The 18,389-nt window shown below is 38.9% G+C and overlaps 1 protein-coding gene across 5 annotated transcripts; it reads right to left on the bottom strand.

Moving 5' to 3' along the window:
• Positions 1 to 62: 62 nt before the first annotated feature.
• Positions 63 to 17,889, bottom strand: ap3d1 (adaptor related protein complex 3 subunit delta 1). Of its 5 annotated transcripts, XM_077716621.1 has the most exons (35): positions 17,542 to 17,889; positions 14,357 to 14,452; positions 14,200 to 14,280; positions 14,045 to 14,125; positions 13,655 to 13,762; positions 13,048 to 13,177; positions 12,800 to 12,939; positions 12,572 to 12,645; positions 12,433 to 12,482; positions 12,050 to 12,099; positions 11,761 to 11,809; positions 10,350 to 10,495; positions 10,082 to 10,230; positions 9,763 to 9,993; positions 8,994 to 9,225; positions 8,767 to 8,912; positions 8,515 to 8,656; positions 8,362 to 8,433; positions 8,192 to 8,267; positions 7,414 to 7,607; positions 6,906 to 6,979; positions 6,654 to 6,677; positions 5,881 to 6,040; positions 5,618 to 5,761; positions 5,270 to 5,323; positions 4,192 to 4,293; positions 3,929 to 4,084; positions 3,499 to 3,546; positions 3,353 to 3,373; positions 2,630 to 2,819; positions 2,177 to 2,265; positions 2,020 to 2,105; positions 1,825 to 1,946; positions 1,510 to 1,589; positions 63 to 930 (listed from the first exon to the last, which is right to left on the bottom strand). In XM_077716621.1, the coding sequence occupies exons 1-35, from the start codon at positions 17,635 to 17,637 to the stop codon at positions 835 to 837; spliced, it is 3,789 nt and encodes a 1,262-aa protein (XP_077572747.1). In that variant the 5' UTR covers positions 17,638 to 17,889; the 3' UTR covers positions 63 to 834. The 5 variants fall into 5 exon arrangements, with proteins under 5 accessions (XP_077572747.1, XP_077572748.1, XP_077572752.1 ...); XM_077716622.1 differs by lacking the exon at positions 3,353 to 3,373; XM_077716626.1 differs by lacking the exon at positions 5,270 to 5,323.
• Positions 17,890 to 18,389: the final 500 nt, after the last annotated feature.

Here is an 18,389-nt window from a genome sequence, read left to right as displayed (position 1 = left end):
CAACAGGCATGTATATAAAGTTAGTTAACAGTTATCAACAGGTTTTGTTTTTTTGGTAAACATTTTTAAAGTAGGACAGAGACGCCAATATAACAATGTTTTAAGTCGAATTTCTGGTTCTGATTGGTGCGTAGTCAAGTAAATGTTCATTTTTATTTATTTATTATTAGTTTTTTACAAATTTGTTCTTGGGGAAATGAAATGGGGCAGGAGTGATTGTATGAGAATTTACCTTGCACACTAACTCACAAAAAGTCGAGATCCAATTTGGTTCAATTAAGGTAATAGTGCATTTTTAGGTTCATCCTGAAAATCTTACATCTCTAACTTTTGTGCGTAGTTTTAAGTTGCTTCGGCTGATCTGCAGGTTTTATAGTCAGGGGATAATAGTAGTATCTCTCATTTCAAAAGAGATGCTTGATTCCAAGGCCAAGACAGCAGTCGGATGTTTAGACACACACACACACACACACACACACAAGTAGAAGGCGCAAACAGGCGTTCAGACAGAAAAACACACCAAGGACAAAATAATTGAATAACAGTAAAAATGCAGTTCAAACATCAAAAGTCTAGTTGTCAACGTTACGCTACGGCTGTCATTGATTGACAGTGCGGGGGGGGGGGGGGGGGGGGTTAGGAAGAAGAGATGAGGACGAGGACACCCGAGAGAGCTCAGTAGAGAGGAAATTGAAAAGTGCGCTGCAGGAGAAGACGGAGCAAGTAAATGGCGTGTGTGTCTGTAAAACATCAAGTGGGTGCACTCAAGACTGTTTTCAATATGGTGGTGGGTTTTAGTGAGGAAAAGAGGTTGGGCAAACCCGGCGGGCACAATCAGCACTGAGAGAAGGTCTGCTTGATCTCATCCAGCACGTTCCCGAGTAGCGCGGGCTCATCGCATTTGGCGTCGATGGACACGGTCTGGTCGGACTGCGAGGTACAAAAAAAATGTGTTAATTGATTAACTCAAGAGTAGCGCCATCAGAGCTAACGTGAACTCATTGGCTTTCATGGACGGTACATTAGAATATAATTCATTTAGTTTCTGAAAACGGTGGGAAGAATAGACCACAGGTGTCAAAGTGGCGGCCCGGGAGGCAAATCTGGCCCACTGCATCATTTTGTGCGGTCCGAGTAAGTAAATCATGAGCCAACTTTCTGTTTTAGGATCAACTTCAAATGAATATAGTAGATGTATATTATATTTCCTGATTTTCCCCTTTTTAAATCAATAATTACAATTTTATATCTATTTTTTCTTTGGGTTTGTTTAGGTCAAAAAGCATTTTGTAAAATCTAAAAATAAATATATAAAAATATTTTCGGTTTTCCACTTTAAGGAATATAATAACAAAAAAGTTTCCATTTGAGATGAAAAACAAATCATTATTAGATGTTTTCCCTTACAGAAACAAAAAGTTCAAATAAACAGTTTTATATCTATGAAAAAATGAATATTTAGGCCTTTTGATCCAGGTCTTATAATCCAAAAAATAATGTTTCACTCACAGTTTTGACGAGCAGACAAACATGGTGACCCTGGATAGACCTGCTGTACATGGAGGCACAGGAATCCACTCGTTCCACAACTACAATGGGGAAAATATTGTTTTAAATTAAATGACAAAAAAAACAAATCACATTTTAATACATTATTTGCACTAATACACAGACAAATATAGGTCTGCTTATCAAGAGGCCTATTTAATTAAATGTCAATAATTGAATCAGATGTCTGCCTGCAGTGTTTGCTAATTATATTAAAGTGTAATTATTAATGAACTTATCAGTGTGCAAAACAGATTTTTTCTTGTGTTTGTGTACCAGAGAAGTGGTGATGAAAGCAGATCCTGGCCAGAAGGTGGTGAAAGGGCATGTTGACTCCTTCCAGTTTGACAGAGCTGCCCTTCAGGTCTCCAGATTCCAACAACTTAGCAAATGCATCGCTAGTCGAATACAAAAAAAAACAACAACATTATATACCAACTATGATAAAGATGGTTATATGTCCTCCCTCACCTGTAGCATGGAGTGGTGATAAGGTAGGAGGTACAAGTAAAGTGCAGTTTAAAGTCCAGTTTTTCATGAGTTGAGGAGTCTTCATTCTGATACAGCAAAATAAAACTTTTGTAGAACAAATATCATAACAAGTTGTTCAAAGTCATTGTTTTCTAACCTTTACAATGAAAGTCAGCGTTCCCTTCAGTTTCTGTGGCATCACAATGCTTTGCACGGTGAACACAAAGCGAGCTTCATTGGAAACACCTGCATTATGGGTAATATGGGTAAATAAACATTCATTTGAGTTTAATAGCCTTTTTTGCTCACAATCTGGTTAAGAGAAAACTTTTTCAGGTGGGTTAACCGTTTGGAATACTCCTAATATTTGTTGAATCAATAATAGCGCACAGATTTCTTTACAAGTGGCAAATTAATGTATTTTCAGGACTATAAGGCGCACCGCATTATAAGGCGCACCCTCAATGAATGACATTTAATTTTTTTCCATATATAAAGCACACTGGATTATGAGGCAGTCTGTCTATTTTGGAGAAAATTTAAGACTTTTAAGTGCGCCTTATAGTCCTGAAAATACGGTACTGCTGTGTCCGATGCAAAGCCCACTGACCAGGGGGAAGCTGAAAGGGGACGGTGAGACCGTCATGTGCACCGGCTCCTTCTGGCCTCTGCAGTTTGGAGTTGAGAGAGTCCAGCACGTTGAACTCCATAGATTTAAGGAAACTCTCGCACTTGTTCTCAAAGATGATGGACACCACCACCTGGCTTCCGTCTTGTAGATTCCCCTGGATGTCGTACACCTGAATGTGACAGGGAAAGACTCAAATCTCAAATTCCTGCTGAACTTTTAATTTTGAAAGAAATTGGAAAACACAGTCACATAGTTTAACCTCCAAAGTCAAACCTGGAAAGTCAAAAATCTATATTTTGTGCAACAGAAAATGTATTCTATGTCAAATCTTTGGGATGTGTGATATTGCAATAAATGTCTGTTTGATTTAAATAGCAACTTGTTAATGTCAGCCATAACAACAGCCAAAAAAAAGTGTTTTTCTGCAACAAAAAAAAGGTTGGGGAATGTCCAAAGTCAAACAAGAATATATGATCAACCTTGGAGATTGGACTGTGTAATGTGTTGCACACAGCATCAGCCACAAATGGCTCTTTTCCGCAAATGCAATACGAGATAGCAAGGACAAAGAATTTGAGAATAGGAAGCAGCTCTGTGCACAGGAAGGCCAATCAATGCAGGAAGAAGAAAAAAAAACAAAGAAACACATCTAGGACAGCAATTGCAATAACGTTCTGCCAGCCAGAGAGCCTTGACAAATACCTGATCAGCATCTTCCATCATCTTAAAAGAGAGGGAGATTCGAAATGAGACTGTTGTTGTTGTGGTCTCATAGAACGTGGACATTGATCCGTCACACATTCAAATGTACATGATACCACGTTTTTTTCAGGTTTTTGCATACTCACCATTTTGATGTATGAGTTTTCTCCAAGGAGACAGTAATTGGACATGGGCTGAAAGAAAAGAAGAGATGAATTCAGGTTTGTTTTTATTTTCGAGCCAGTGGCAGTAGTTCTGTCCACTCTTATTTATTTTTCGTGTTTTACAGCTCCTCTCTTATTTTAAAGGACATTTTAATATTTCTTAATAGATTCCTTTTTACTTGACTTTGTACTTGATACTTTTTACTTTAATGATGAGAGATGGGTATGTTAATACTTAAGTCCTTTTTTTCTGTTTATGTTTCATATGTACTGTTAACGGATGCACTTTTTTATATGTATCGCATCTTGTGCTGACCCGGCCCATCTGTCAAAATTTTAAAGTCAAAGTGGCCCCAGGGCCGAAAAGTTTGCCCACCCCTGGTATAATCTTTGCTATGAGGCTCTCACTGACCGGTAGAGGTTCTTCATCCTCCACTGTTCCGTTCTGCACGGACTCCTCTCCCCCTCCATCACTGTGAAGATGGTGGTGATGATGGTGCTTCTTCTTTTTCTTCTCTTTCTCCTCCTTCTCCTTTTTCAGCTTCTTCTTCTTGTGTTTGGAAGACTTCTTAACATTGATAGGACATCAGAGAGGAAGAGGGAAATTATCATCCACTGCAGTAGATGCGTTTTTTTTCTATTTTTGAAACAATGACATCATGGCCGATGACTCACAGAATCTTCCATTTCTTTGGGCTGATCGGGATCGGAGTGTGGCGCCTTTCCAGATGGAACCTCGGGCCCCGAGGCTGCTTCTGATGCTACAGTTGCTGCTTCCTGTAAACACACAAAACAATGAGCAAGTCGCACACAACATCGTGTATGATTTACCAATTCTGCGACAACAGAAGTGAAGTTAGTGAATCCATACAAAGCAGATTAAAGGAGACAAGAATTTTGACGTAATTGAGGACACCCTTAATCAGACGTCAAATATGCACTCCGAAGCAGCATAACAATCCAAAAACATCAGGACGTAGAGCAAAGGTGGGCAAACTTTTCGGCCCGGGGGCCACATTGACGATAAAAATTTGACGGATGGGCCGGGTCAGCACAAGATACGATACATATAAAAAAGTGCATCTGTTAACAGTACATATGAAACATAAACAGAAAAAAAAGGACTTAAGTATTAACATAATCGTCACTCATCATTAAAGTAAAAAGTATAAAGTACAAAGTAAAGTAAAAGGGAATGTATTAAGAAATATTAAAATGTAATTTAAAAAAAGATAGAGGGGCCGTAAAACACGAAAAACAAATAAGAGTGGACAGAGCTACTGCCACTGGCTTCCGCGTGATGGCGCCATCTTGGGGGAAAAAAAAAAACATTTGGACAAAATTGGCAGGCCGGGTTAAAAGGCCTAGCAGGCCGTATGTGGCCCGCGGGCCGTAGTTTGCTGACGTAGAGGAATCGATTCTCGTGCTGATTCCTGTCGTTAACCTTCGCGTCGAACGTGTGCTCTTATCGCCGTCACGAAGCAACAACGACAACGTCCACAGACATCAAGAAGTACTTTCACAGAGCAAAAGGGAAGCAGAGTAAGACGAAAGCTACAGCATACAGAAACCATCAAACATGCACACAAACAGGAAGGCTGGTGAATTATAAAAAGGCAATGTGTGTTTTGCACCCTGTGAAAGAGAGGATTTTGATGTGGGAGCGGTACAATGACGGCGAGAAGTAACATAAAGAGAACTATGAGGTGGAATTATGACAAGTAATGAGGTCATCTGAGGGGTGCGACTCAACCTGGGAATTTGAGGGCGCCGGAGCATTTGAGAGCCAGAAATCCAGATCGGAAACCTAGAAGAGCAAGGGAAGGGAGACGAGGGCGGGGAGGTAAGATGGGAGGGTGGGCTAAAATCCTGTCATTTACTACACTAAGCAACACAAAAAAAATACACGTTTTTTTAACTGAAGGACTACTGCATTCAAAGAAAACTACACTAATGTTCTTCATTAAAAAAATGACATGACATTGAATAATCATTCCATTTTTTGTGATAAGAAAACCTCACAATATGAAACACAGGCTTCCCCCAGAGTGATTATTAAGCCTATAATAATGCTATACTATACTTCCTAAAAATGGCTTACCTCAGCGGCTGATGAAGTGGGAGGAGCCACCACCTCACTTTGTGTTTCTGATTGGACGGCAGGCTCCTCTGATGGATTACCAAGAAGATCCACTCCCTTTTCTTCATGCTTGTGTTTTTTCTTTTTCTTCTCTTCTTTACTCTTCTGCAAAGCAGGAAATAACCACTTTAAAAAATATATATTTTAGTCTTATAATTCATCATTTATTTGAGTCCAGTACGGAATGTAACGTTAAAGTGGGATTAAGTGAAATCCAAACTCACCTTCCTATCCTTGTCTTTATCTTTCTTCTTCTCCTTCTTTTCTTTGCTACTCCTCTTCTTGACTTCTTGTGAGGTGCCTTCAACATCTCCGTCTGGGCTTTTCGGACTTTCTGTCGGCCGGTGGGACCTGACTGGAAGTTTCTCGCTGTCTGCAAGAGGCCTGCGTATAAAAATGGAATATGTATATTGCAATCATCTGTTGTACTGCTACCACTACCCTTTCTTGTTTCATTATTTTGAGTATTGTTTGAAACACACAAACCAAAAGCATTTTTTTTTTATTTTTAAACCTCAGCGATATTTGATCATGGCTAAAAAAAGCATCAGATGAATATAACATGCGCTTGTTATCTCCAGAATGGAAAAAATATGGGGAAAATCCACTCTTTTAAAGGGTTAGTGAGTTTTGTAGGAAATTTGATCAATTAAGGGGTATCTAGAACCTAAGACAGTTTCTTCAGGCATTCCCAAGCTGATAAAAATAAGATACAACTGAAGCCTGATAATGCCAGCAGTATCCAGTTTTTGTGATTTGATGAGAAGTATTGCTAGAGAAAAACACAAAATATATTTTAGGGAATAATGTTGACTTTAACAGGCTTGAGAATAGAACGCTGAATGTCAAACCAAATAAAATGTTGTATTCAGATGCCGAGTGCTAAAAAGCAGTAAGGGAGAATCTATGTTAGCAAGCTAGCTCATTAAGAAAGACAGCGAGAGGGAGAAAAGATGCATTGGAAGTGCCAGGTCAGATTGGCTGAGGGGCTACTCACCTGCGCCCAGCCATTTCCACCAAACTGCCCGCATATAAATGGGCAGTGATGAGGTGTGTGTGTTTGCATAGAAGAAAGGAAGCAAAAAGCCATGAGAGTCAGTGTGAGGGAGGAAAGACGGGAGGGCCAATAAGTAATAGGCCAGGAAGCCTAAGACGGATTCAACTGGATTCATGGAAACATATTCATATCCAATTGAAAAAAAAAAAAACATTTGTGGTTTGAATGTGGCCAGTAGCATTGTTGACTCACTTGTCCAGGTCGATATCCAGAGCTTTGTGAGGATCATTTGGATCTTTGTCATCCTCGTCACTTGGTAAGGCATTCTGGAGACATTTAATGAAAAGAAAAAGAATTTAAATTGATTTCATCATAGATATTGACTGACATGAGCTTTTCAGGACCGATATAGATATTAATTATTAGTAGTGAGGACAGACCTGGGCAAACTACGGCCCGTTAGGCTTTTTAATCCAACCCGTACTTTATACTTTTTACTTTAATGATGAGAGATGAGTATGTTAATACTTAAGTCCTTTGTTTCTGTTTATGTTTCATATGTACTGTTAACGGATGCACTTTTTTTATAGGTACCATTATATTTATAACTCTATTTTTAAGACTCAATTTCAATAAATATGACTTTGATTAAAGATTAAAGACTGTAACCATTTAAAATTCAAATTAATCCCAGGAAGGAATAAATTCAAGTTTGAGCATGCATTTAAGCTTCTAGGCTACTACATTGTGACATTTTCACCTCTGGCATCTCCTCGGTGACAATATCGACCATATGCGCTGGCGTGATGTCTTCCTCACTCTCTGGGCCAGAGTCATGTTTCTTCCCTCGGCGTTTCTCTTTCTTTTTTTTCTTCTCCTTCTTTTTCTTGTCCGCTCTCTCCTTCTGCCGACGCTCCTCCTCCAACTTTAGGTACTGATCGGACATAGGCAAGCCTGATGCAGAAAAGGAGCATTTAAAATCCTTTCCTTCTATTGGATAGTACTAGATGATCTATCTGTTTTCACTGGTAGAAACTGTCAGTAAACAATGCCTAGTAACTAACCCTTCGATCACAGGGGTCAAAGTGGCGGCCCGGGGGCCAAATCTGGCTCCCCGTATCATTTTGTGTGGCCCAGAAAAGTAAATGATGAGTGCCGACTTTCTGTTTTAGGATCAAATTCAAATGAAGAGTATAGATGTATATTAAATTTCCTGATTTCCCCCTTTAAATCAATAATTGTCATTTTTTTCATCCATTTGTTCTGTGTTTTTACTTCAAAAATCATTTTGTAAAATCTAAAAATATATTTAAAAAAAAAGCTAAAATAAATCTATAAAAAACTGAATATTCCGGGCTTTTAATCCAGTTCTTTTAATCCATTTATGTAAAAAAGAATCTAAATATTATATCTAAAATGGCCATGTGAAATCAAGATGACGTTAAAGTGGCCCACGAACAAACCTGAGTCTGACACCCTTGCCTTAGATTATTTACTATCTTATTATCAAGGGAGTTTGGATTTTTATGATGCCTAACCTGGTACTTTAAGAGGCACACTCAAATCAATCTGAACGACAGGGATATGCTCCACTCCTGGTGCGTCCTGGTACACCTAGAAACACACAATTGTGTATCATTATCAATCTATTCATGGCTAATCACAGAAAAAAATACATTCAAATGGAGGAAACTGAAGTGAAAGGAACCTTTTGAGAGGATGGTGAGGCCTTGATGTAAAAAGGATTGTTTGCCTGTTCTTGTTTTCTGGCTTCTCTTCTCTGTACGAAAAAACAAAGTCAAATGTATTCAAAAGAATAAGCAACAAAGACAGTTAGTTATACATAACGTATGACTCGTACCCTTGCCAGCTCCTTCTCGTCCACCTCTGTGTGTCTGGGTCGGGAATGTTTGGGTTCCTCCTTGGTAAATATAGCCTTGGGTTGCTCATCCTCAGACTCGCTTTCAGATGGAGGCTCGTTGATCCAGGCATCCAAGTCCAGCCTAAATATACAAAATATTTTGTTATTTATAATTTACTTTGTTAGTAATAAAGTAAATTACATTGTAAAAATTGATAAATGTAGCAATTTCAAGATTGGCCTAATACTCACCCGTCTGGGACAGGCACTTTTTTCTGTGCCTTCGGAGCAACAGGATTGAGTTCACCAGCAAAAAGCGCAATCACTTCCTCCGCGACCTCTATCTCCTTTTGTTGCAGTTTCTGAATGTATTTTACCAACTGCAGGATGCAAGATGCCTGTGAAGTGTAATTAGAATAAATGAGAATTATTTTTATCAAAATGGGAAAAAATCACAGCTGGACAAGGGGTCATCTTACCCTCTCTTGCACCTCCAAGTTGGCGCTTTGGACAAAAAGGGGCAAGCGGTCTATCATCAGCTGGTTGGTTTCCTGTGCAGTTGTGCTGTCTGTGTTGTCTTTTTGGCTCTGCAGTACAGTGGCGAACAGCTTGGCGGCGTTCTGCACGTACACGGCCTGGATGTGGCCCGGCAAAGTGGCCACCTTGGGTCGCAGCATGGCTTCTAGTGTCTGCACAGGGTTCTCCAGATGTCTAAAAAAAGGATGATTCCATTTTTTTTTTCAGTAGAGATTAAATCAAACAATGTAGAAATGAAGTATGCAACTGGCAATTTTCTAAAAACATTTGAGAAAATGTTCTAGCAACAAAAAAAATGCACTATTTATAAGTGCATTGATTTTCTGACATCAGTTAAAACAAGCAGATAAACTTGAGAAATGTGTAATTTTATGATGAGCTTAAGAGTTTTGAGGAAACTATAAAAACTAAAAAAAGGCAAAAAAATAAGAATAAAACAGATTTTGTGAGAATAAATGGTTAATTTTACTATAGTAAAGGTATAATATAAGGGACAGATGGACAATAATAAGTATGATAGTACCTAAGTGGCTAGTTGTACCTTAAGAAAAAATATATAATATTTTTACTTCAATAAAAATGTTAAATGCCAGAAAGTAAGTAAAAAAAATAATATTTTGAAAGAGGATGGTTTTTAAAAGACTAAAATCATAATTTTAGAGAGCATAAAGGCACAATGCTGGAGAATAATTAACATAAAATTGAACCTACTCAGAGAACTCGCCGCAGATCCAGGCTGCAGCATACAAGACCTCACAAATGCCATTTCTCTGCATGTTGCCAGTCAAAAGGTGGGCATTGTCCAGCAAGGTGGCCATCTGGGCCACGGCAAACACCCGGATGGCCTTGACTCGGATGGCTACGTCCAGCATCTGAGAGGCGATAAGGTGACCGTGCCTCGTACCCTCTAATCGGGTCAACTCTACCAGGATGCTGATGTACCTGTAAAGCAAACATGAGTGAAAAGAACAGCTGAAAATCTGTGATCCAAAATAGAACATGTAAGTCTTTGGTGGGGAGAAAAACGGACCATTCAAAGTTGGTGATGTACTGGTAGTTGCTTTGGCTACAGATGTCAATGATCTTGGTGAGCAGTTCATCCCTGTATGTGGTTCCCTCTGCTTTATCCACATGGAGCATCAGTTTCTTCACAATCTCCATCAAGTTCTTTTTGGATACCTACAGAAGAATATAATATAATAATAAGACTGTATGCAGTTTGGAGAAAATCAAAAAGGATATATATATGTTTATATAGGTCAGGTAACATAGCAAATAAACTTCAAAGTTGTACATACCATGCCATAGAGTAAATCCAAAGCTCTGAGACGGATGGACTCATCCTTGTCATCCAGACACTGCAAAATGAGATCTTTGTGGCTCTGCACTGACTTGGGGTGGGTCTTCAGGATTTTAGACATAGCCAAAAGCCCCAGGTACTTCACTGAAGAAACATATTCCCACACAGAAACTTGCTGAGTATACTAAAAAACAAACTCCTGCCAAGTACTTCTATCGGTGCCTGAATAAAATAATTGAAAGCTCTCGTTGTGGTTACGTAACCTACTCGTTATTCACGTTGGCGGTATGTTCATGCGTACACTGGTTATATCCGAATTAAAAGGCAATGGACATTTAAAGATGAAGAATGGAAATGACCAACAAACATGTAGGCACGGGACAAAAACATGAATTGGTAGTGTTAAACTTGCCGAGTCACACAATTGTGGCACTCTTGCAGTCAGAGAGAAAAGCCTATCACAATCTAATCAATATGTTGTGACTTTGGCTGCAGTGAATACATTACCGCCATGATGAGTAGGGGAGCTCTTTGGGGGAGGGCTCGATGTGCCGACCAATGGAAAAATGCTTTGTACTGTGAAATATGGTATCAGCAATAGTGAAGAAAAGCTTTGTATTGGTCTAGTTTGCCGATAATATTTAATGCGTCTAAATGCGTGAGGGGATATATTTGACTCCGATGACCTCACTTTGTGCTAGCATGTTATTTGAAATGCACATATTAGATTTAGAAGGCTGTGACGAAGTAATATAAATGAGAAGAACCTCATGTCAATGTGTTTTTGGAGAGTTATTTCTCACAAACATGCATTATTATTCTTATGCATCACTGTTCAGTCAATAAATCAATTTACATATAATAGTGGTCTGTGTTTTAGGTTGTTTTGACATCTTAGCGAGGAACTATATATAGTAAATTAAGAATCTCAATAAGGGGAGATTTCATTATTCGCCTTTTTTTGTTAAAAAAAATGTCAACTTCTTAAAAATCTTATTTTAACTGCAGCTAAGCAGTGCAGAAATACAACACTATCTAGCAGAGGTTCACAATCTACTCTATTCACACCAGAGGTTCCGGGCTGGACCATCAGGTGCAGCCCTACCCTCTGTTTACAATCTACTCTAGACAACTATCTATTTGTTGGGTTGGGGAGGACAGTCCGGATAACTCGATTGGATCCTCAAATTTGAGGAAAAACGTAATAAATGGCAGCAATCTTGAATTATATGAGGTTGTTGTGACTGAACTCAATAAAAAAGGCCTAAAAAGTTCTGCAGTTCGAGTTATCCCGATTGATTTAGGACTCTTTGGGATCCTCTAAGAAGGGGACAGGACTTGTGGTCCAGATTGAGAAACACGCAGACAATGAGAAAATGACACACTGCAGGCATTGACAGAGGGCTCACAGTTCTGGTCAGAGTCTTCAATCAGGATTCGCAGTTTCTGCACACAGAGCTGGAAGGCAGAAAGAGAGCGTTAGATTGTCAGGCCATGAAATATAAATGGGTTCTATATAAAAAAAAGAGAAGAAACAACGCAGGAAAAACAGAAGAAGCGTGAAGACATGCAGTAAAAGTCAATAGACTTGACCACTGGTCGGACAGAATAAGAAAGGAAAAAAAACACAACCAAAAAGTAAAAACATGCAAGTTACTTAAAACGGGAGAAGACCAGAAGTGGACCGATGAAGCCTACCTGGATACTAGCACTGTGGTTGGGCATCCCAGATGATAAGGAAATTAACACTGCAAAATAGGATAATATTGCAATCAGATACACTGTTAAACTGTTTTGGAAATATGGTTTAATTTCCCCACTTCAATTTTTTAAAAAAAACGGCACTCAAGGGCATAAACTTGTCAATTTCATGTCACAAACAGTATTTAGATTAGCTATAGTACAAAGGGGTCCTCTTTATACAGCATAGTACCTGTTATGAGGTTTATAGAATAACCCTAATATGTAAGGCTTGTGTAATATATCATATCTCATTGCTAACACAGTAGTGCATTCTAATTAGAGCAAATATTTGCATTAAAACCATGTTAACATCCCATAAATGATAGAAGAACACTGACCTGCAATAACAGTGTTTACACACTCATACAGCAAAGACATGGCAGATGTACTGCAAGTTGGAAAGAAAACACAAATGAAATATATTTGACTTGGCAGCAATTTTAGCTTACCATAAAATAAAGATTTTTTTTTTCTTACCTGTGAATGAGATTTGTAAGTGGTTCAATCAACTTCTTTCCTAAACGAGGCTCCAGAGGAGTGAGTGCACCAAACTGTAAAAAAATAAAAATAATAAATACAGTTAATTATGGCAAAATGCATGGGTGAAAACATTATGTAATGATATTAAGCACTAGGTCATCTGTTGTTGTGCTTGGATTTTGTAGCGTGTGTGTGTGAATGACCTATTCTGTCTTGTTGACTCACCAACTTAATTATCTTTATAAGAACCCAATTGTTAGTGGATGAGGTCATAAGCTTGAAGAAGAGTGGTGCCAAAGACAGGTAGTTTTTAGGATTCCTGCGGGCCAGCTCACAAATCACATTGACGGCGGCTGACTGCACACCTACAGCAGGGAGGGAAGGACAGAGGTGTCTTTAATCAGGATAATGGGACCTCACATAAAATAGATTAACAAATTGTAATGACAGTGGGATTTAAACTGTAATGGCACCTGGATCTGGGTCTTCAAGTTTCTCCTTAAGCCTGGGGAAAGCAGGGCGGAGGGACTCGGGGTATTTGAGGAACACCTTGTACATTATCAGCACTGCTTTCTTCCTGATGTATGGTTTAGTGTGAGACATCTAAAGTAGGGGGAAAGATTACAAAATGGGAAGAGCGTGATGTTATTGACCATGTAGCTACAAAAACAGCAATCTACAACACTTAAACAAGCAAGATAAACAACATTGTTATTTGAAAACTTGTACCTTGTACCATAGAAAGTTAGACAGTGGGCACACACACGTGTACTTAGAAAACATAATAATAATAATAATAATCATCATCATAATAATCGGACATAGGCTTTGTCATCATCATTGACTTGACAAAAGCCTAATAATTGTCATCATACCTAAAAACTGCGTATGATTGGTAAATTGGTAAAACAAATTGGAGAGCATTGAGCGACTGCATTTTGGATCTTTTTTTCTAGGATGTGATTAATAATAAAATTAAAAAATATGTGGTGGTTTAAATTGAACCAAACTTGATGGAAACAAGGCTAAAAGTTAGCACTAATGAGAAAAAAAACCCAGTTGGTAAATTCTTTGGCTCACCAGTGTCATGATGTCATTGGCTAAATCCCGAGCCAGGTCGGGGGTGACGAAGCAAGAGAGGCCCGTGAGGGCGACACCTGTGTCGTACTGGTTGGGACTGCTGAGATCCTGCGGGGGTGAGATACATTCTCTGTGTAACCGTGTAGTAAAATTTCAATAAAATTAAACATTTCAGTAAGTAATTAAGTTTTTACTGAATATGAGTATTTCAGATAGTCCGCCATTCATCAAGTTTAGGAGAACTAAATGTTTTTAAAAATGGAAAATATCCCCTAGCAGGTGTCTCTTGGCATAACGGATTACCAAATGCTGTTCAAGACTGTGAAATCTGGATTGGGCCATGAAAAGGAGGCCGAGGCAATAACGGAATCAGCGCAGCCACTTGCTTACCTTTCGGATCTGATTAGTCGTCAGCATGATGACATCGGTACTCTCGTGGAAGCACTGTGAGGCTGCCAAGTAACCGATCCTCTGCGAGGGATGGGAATGGCAATCAAAGTTTGAGCCGGAAAACGTCAACATTGCAAAATCCGCCATTGGTTTACCTTGTAAGTGAACTTGGAGGAACTCATGACTTCAACGATATTGAAAGCGGCCCAGCTGACGTCGTAGCCCAGCATTTGAAGCTATTACCGAACAAAATATAGGCTCATTAATTATCTAATGCTGGCAAATGACATAGAATCATTCGTGTGGTCTTACGTAGGTGAGCTTGCACACAGCATTGGCTTTGACGGCGATGTTGTCCTGCTTGAGCTCCTGTTTGATCTCATCGATACAAGTCGAGATGTACTTGGCCTGAGAGCGGATAGAAAGGGTGGGCCCAAAGATCAGATGAGGGGGAACCATGTAGTGTGCAACAGGGCAACAAGTGCAATGCAGTATATAACTATGAAAAGGAAATTTTGTTCAGGACATGGACATCTGAGAGGTTGTTGCCATTTATCTGCTGTCTAAAATATCATCTTTAAATTTAAAATGTTTTGTCAGAGTATCGTATTTTCACGACTATAAGGCGCACCGCATTATAAGGCGCACCGTCAATGAAGGACACATTTTAATTTTTTTCCATATATAAAGTACACTGGATTATAAGGCGTTCCGTCTAATTTGGAGAAAATGTAAGACTTTAAGTACGCCTTATAGTCGTGAAAATAAGGTAGTTGCTTTTTTTTTCTTCACTGCTGGACAAAACTGTTCTTTGAAAAGGGTTTTAATTAAAGAGCCATACAACACTTTTATCAAGTGCATCCCGGGAGAAAAATATTGCTTAATAAAGTGAAAAGACAGAAATTCATATTTTTAATAGGCAATAGTGGGTAGAAACAAAAATAAAGGTGAAATAGCTGTTGTCGGCAGCCCGATGGGGCGAGTGGTTAGCGCGTCAGCCTCAAAGCTTTGGGGTCCTTGGGTTCCAATCCAGGTTGGCCCACCAGTGGGGAGTTTGCATGTTCTCTCTGGGCCCACGTGGGTTTCCCCCGGGTACTCCGGTTTCCACCCACATTCCAAAAAACATGCATGGCAGGCTGATTGGACACTCTAAATTGAGTGCTATCGGGATTAGGTACTCCTAAACTAATTTACCAGGCACACGACAAATATATTATGGTCTCAGCCCAAGTAGTAATTGAAGGTAATTGGCGCCCCCACATTGACTCATCAGAGACGACAAGAAAATATACAGCTTTTTGCTTGGTGTTTAAAAAGCGACACGGTGGAAGAAAAAATCTATCTGCGATTGGAGGGAGGAGCCCCAGAGAGCAACTGATGACAAAGACGTAAAGCTCTTGTAGAGAGTGGGTGAGAGTGCTGGTCATGTGTGCGCAGTCATGGGACAGCACAGTGATAGGGGGAGGTGTGTATTTTATTCAAAAAACACAATCAACAGAGCCACACAACGACTCCACGTCACTCATCGATCGCAAAATGGTTAATTCACTAAATTAAATAAGGGAAAGAGCTGACCGGGGGGAAAAATAAATGCCCGTGTTATACTTAAGTGAACTAGACTGGCTTGTTCAATGTTCTTTAAAAGGTTAAAGAGAAAATTACATTCATTTGTGATTTTTTTTTACATAAATGTTTGGAATAAAAAGCCATTTTTTACATTGTGTAACATGTATTTCATGAATGTCAAAAATGTTGGCCTGGGGGAAAAAAAATTTCAAAGCTGGTTTGAGATATCAGGAGTGAAAAAGAAATATGTGAAAATATGGCTATAAGCAGAGTGTAAAAAATAATAATAGACTTTTTGTTAAATGAATTAGAGCTTCTATGTTAGGGTGATATAGCCCAACCAGACATATATAAGTGCTATAACAAAATTTCTTTGCTTTCATTTCATTCTGTGACAGTAATACCCAGTCAAGTCTGATATCTCCCATGACAAAGCGACATCCACATTTTGTATCAGTAGCCCCTTTGTCATTACTAAAAAAAAAAAAAAAAGTTTTAATAACTAAACTGAACATCCTAGAACAGATCATGTCAAGTCTGAAGGTTTTCCATAGAGGGTTAGGAACTGAGCTGCCACACAAAATAACACATTAATATTTTAACAATCTGTCCCATGTTGGCTGGGCAACCATCACCTTATCTGGTTCTGCAAGGTTAGGTTACCGTTACCCCCTCAAAGAAAAAAACCTAAGACAAGCACTGGACAGATCACGACGTCAAGCGCCAGTGATCGGACACAATACTGGAAAGACTCATTGAACTCTTTAGACGAAGCAAGGCCGTTTTCTGGCCTGCTCCCATGAAAAAGTGTGACATTCTGACAACACTCAGAATTTCACACTCGAACCACAGATGGACAAGTGTGTACACAACCTTGGCTTCTAGGCTGCCTTGACACCATAAAACGCAGTAAAAATGACAAGCAAATACAAGACAAGGACAAGTTGTGTCCGACTCAATATTAAGCCAAAGCCAATGTGACCAGTATAAGCGTGTAATAATGATGTTAGATATACTAGTAGAGTTGATTGATTTTTTTGGTCAAATGCGAAAAACTAATGGCAATTCAAGTTACTACTCTGTTTTAGTGTTATTATAACAAAACTGGAATAAAATTGTCATTTTGTGCTAATATTACCTTATTCAATTTAGTCTTTAGACCAATATTTCTGAAAATGGATTCAAATTCCACTTATAAATTTGTTTATTTGTTTTAATTCAGACAAATGTGATAGTTTGGCAGTTGACCAAATCAGATACATTTTTTATTTGCTCATTTTACCATGCAATGATTTTTGGGGAATATTTTTGTTATGCAAATTTTTTTTATAGACGCCACGCCCCTTTATTTATCTGTAAGGTATATTTAAAAGACATTGCATTTAAGAGAGAATGCTCTGCAAATCTTAAACCAAGTCCTGATCTGTAATATATTTTTTGTCATCGGCTTGTCTTAGTCTCAATTCCCAAAAGGTAGATCTGATTTCGGCCAAATGTGAAATTATTTGTAGCAAAACAGCAAAAATAAGTCGTTTAGCCCCGTTGAGTCTCTACCATCAACCTTCATTAACATAGCTGTCAATTAGCAAGCTAACTTCACCGCTCCAGCCAATAAGCGTCTTTTTTTACTAAAACGATTAAAATGTAAGCTTCAGTGGTGGCTAAATATTTATACAAGTCGGTTTTTCATGCAGTCATCACTCAGCCAAAGATAAAAGGACTTATTTATTGGGTTGAAGGAAGGAAAAATGCTAATATGACAGTTAGCAGTGACGCTAACATTTTAGCCAGAGTGATTTAATGGGAAATCAGCAGCCGACACGACTAGATCAACATAACGGAAATTTTACGTCGGAAGGGGGTGACGTGTGTTATGTATGAAGGGGCTGCGTTTTGTTTATGTTTGGGGGGGATTGTTATTTTGGCGTTACCTCATCCTCTTTGTGGTTCCTGATGCCACGTACTAAATCCTGTAGGTTTTTATCGAACATCCGATCGATGCTCCCCTTGACAATCTTCAGAGCCATGCTCGCGGCTAGGCGGCGGTGTCACTGGTACCGGTGGGTGTCGACCGACCCTCGGAGACCGTGTCTCATCCAGCCGGAGATCGCTGCTGTTGCTGCCGGTGTTGTTGCCGTGAGCCCCGGGATGAGGGGCCGCTGAAGCTGATCGAAGACCGGAGAGAGGCACAGCTTCCCGGGTTGCTGTGTGCTCAATGACGCCTGGCTGGCAGTGGCTCAATGGAGGAAATGGCTGACAAAATGGCGTCCGCAAGTCAGCTGACAGAAGAATTATGCGAGATGTGGGAATTAAAGGTCCACGAACAAGTTATTATCGCGATTATTTTACTACATTAATTGTACGCATTTTACACACATGAGACAGGTGAAATGTCAAACAAAAACGTTAATAAGAAGAAAGCAGCAAAAAGGAACACGAAACTTGTTTTTTAAAGACACATTAATATAATTTTAATCAGATAAAATCAATTGATTAACCATATTTTAATTTGAACCTTAAATGAAAAATATTTGATATAATAAAATATTTCATAATATGAAACGTTGACAAACATAATTAAACATTTGATTTTGATTTTCATAAGTTATAAATAATACTGGAATGAACAAATACATGTATAATCCTTTATAAATAGTTAAAGCAGCCTTATTAATTGTAATTAAGTTTACAATTGGCCTTTTACCAGTAAATCCAAATAAAATGTGAACATTGCTTTATTGGATTTTATTTTAGAAGACATAACATTTTAAACGTGTAC

The sequence above is a fragment of the Stigmatopora nigra genome, chromosome 5, assembly GCF_051989575.1.
Source record: "Stigmatopora nigra isolate UIUO_SnigA chromosome 5, RoL_Snig_1.1, whole genome shotgun sequence".
NCBI lineage: Eukaryota > Metazoa > Chordata > Actinopteri > Syngnathiformes > Syngnathidae > Stigmatopora > Stigmatopora nigra.
This window is presented reverse-complemented; position numbering and strand designations above follow the sequence as displayed.

Coding starts and splice junctions, on each gene's coding strand:
- ap3d1 (XM_077716621.1), bottom strand. CDS start 17,637: ATGGCTCTGAAGATTGTCAAGGGGAGCATCGATCGGATGTTCGATAAA. Junction 8,657..8,766: donor AAAGTGCCTGTCCCAGACGG/GTGAGTATTAGG, acceptor TTGTATATTTAG/GCTGGACTTGGATGCCTGGA. Junction 2,266..2,629: donor CCCCTTTCAGCTTCCCCCTG/GTCAGTGGGCTT, acceptor CCCATAATGCAG/GTGTTTCCAATGAAGCTCGC.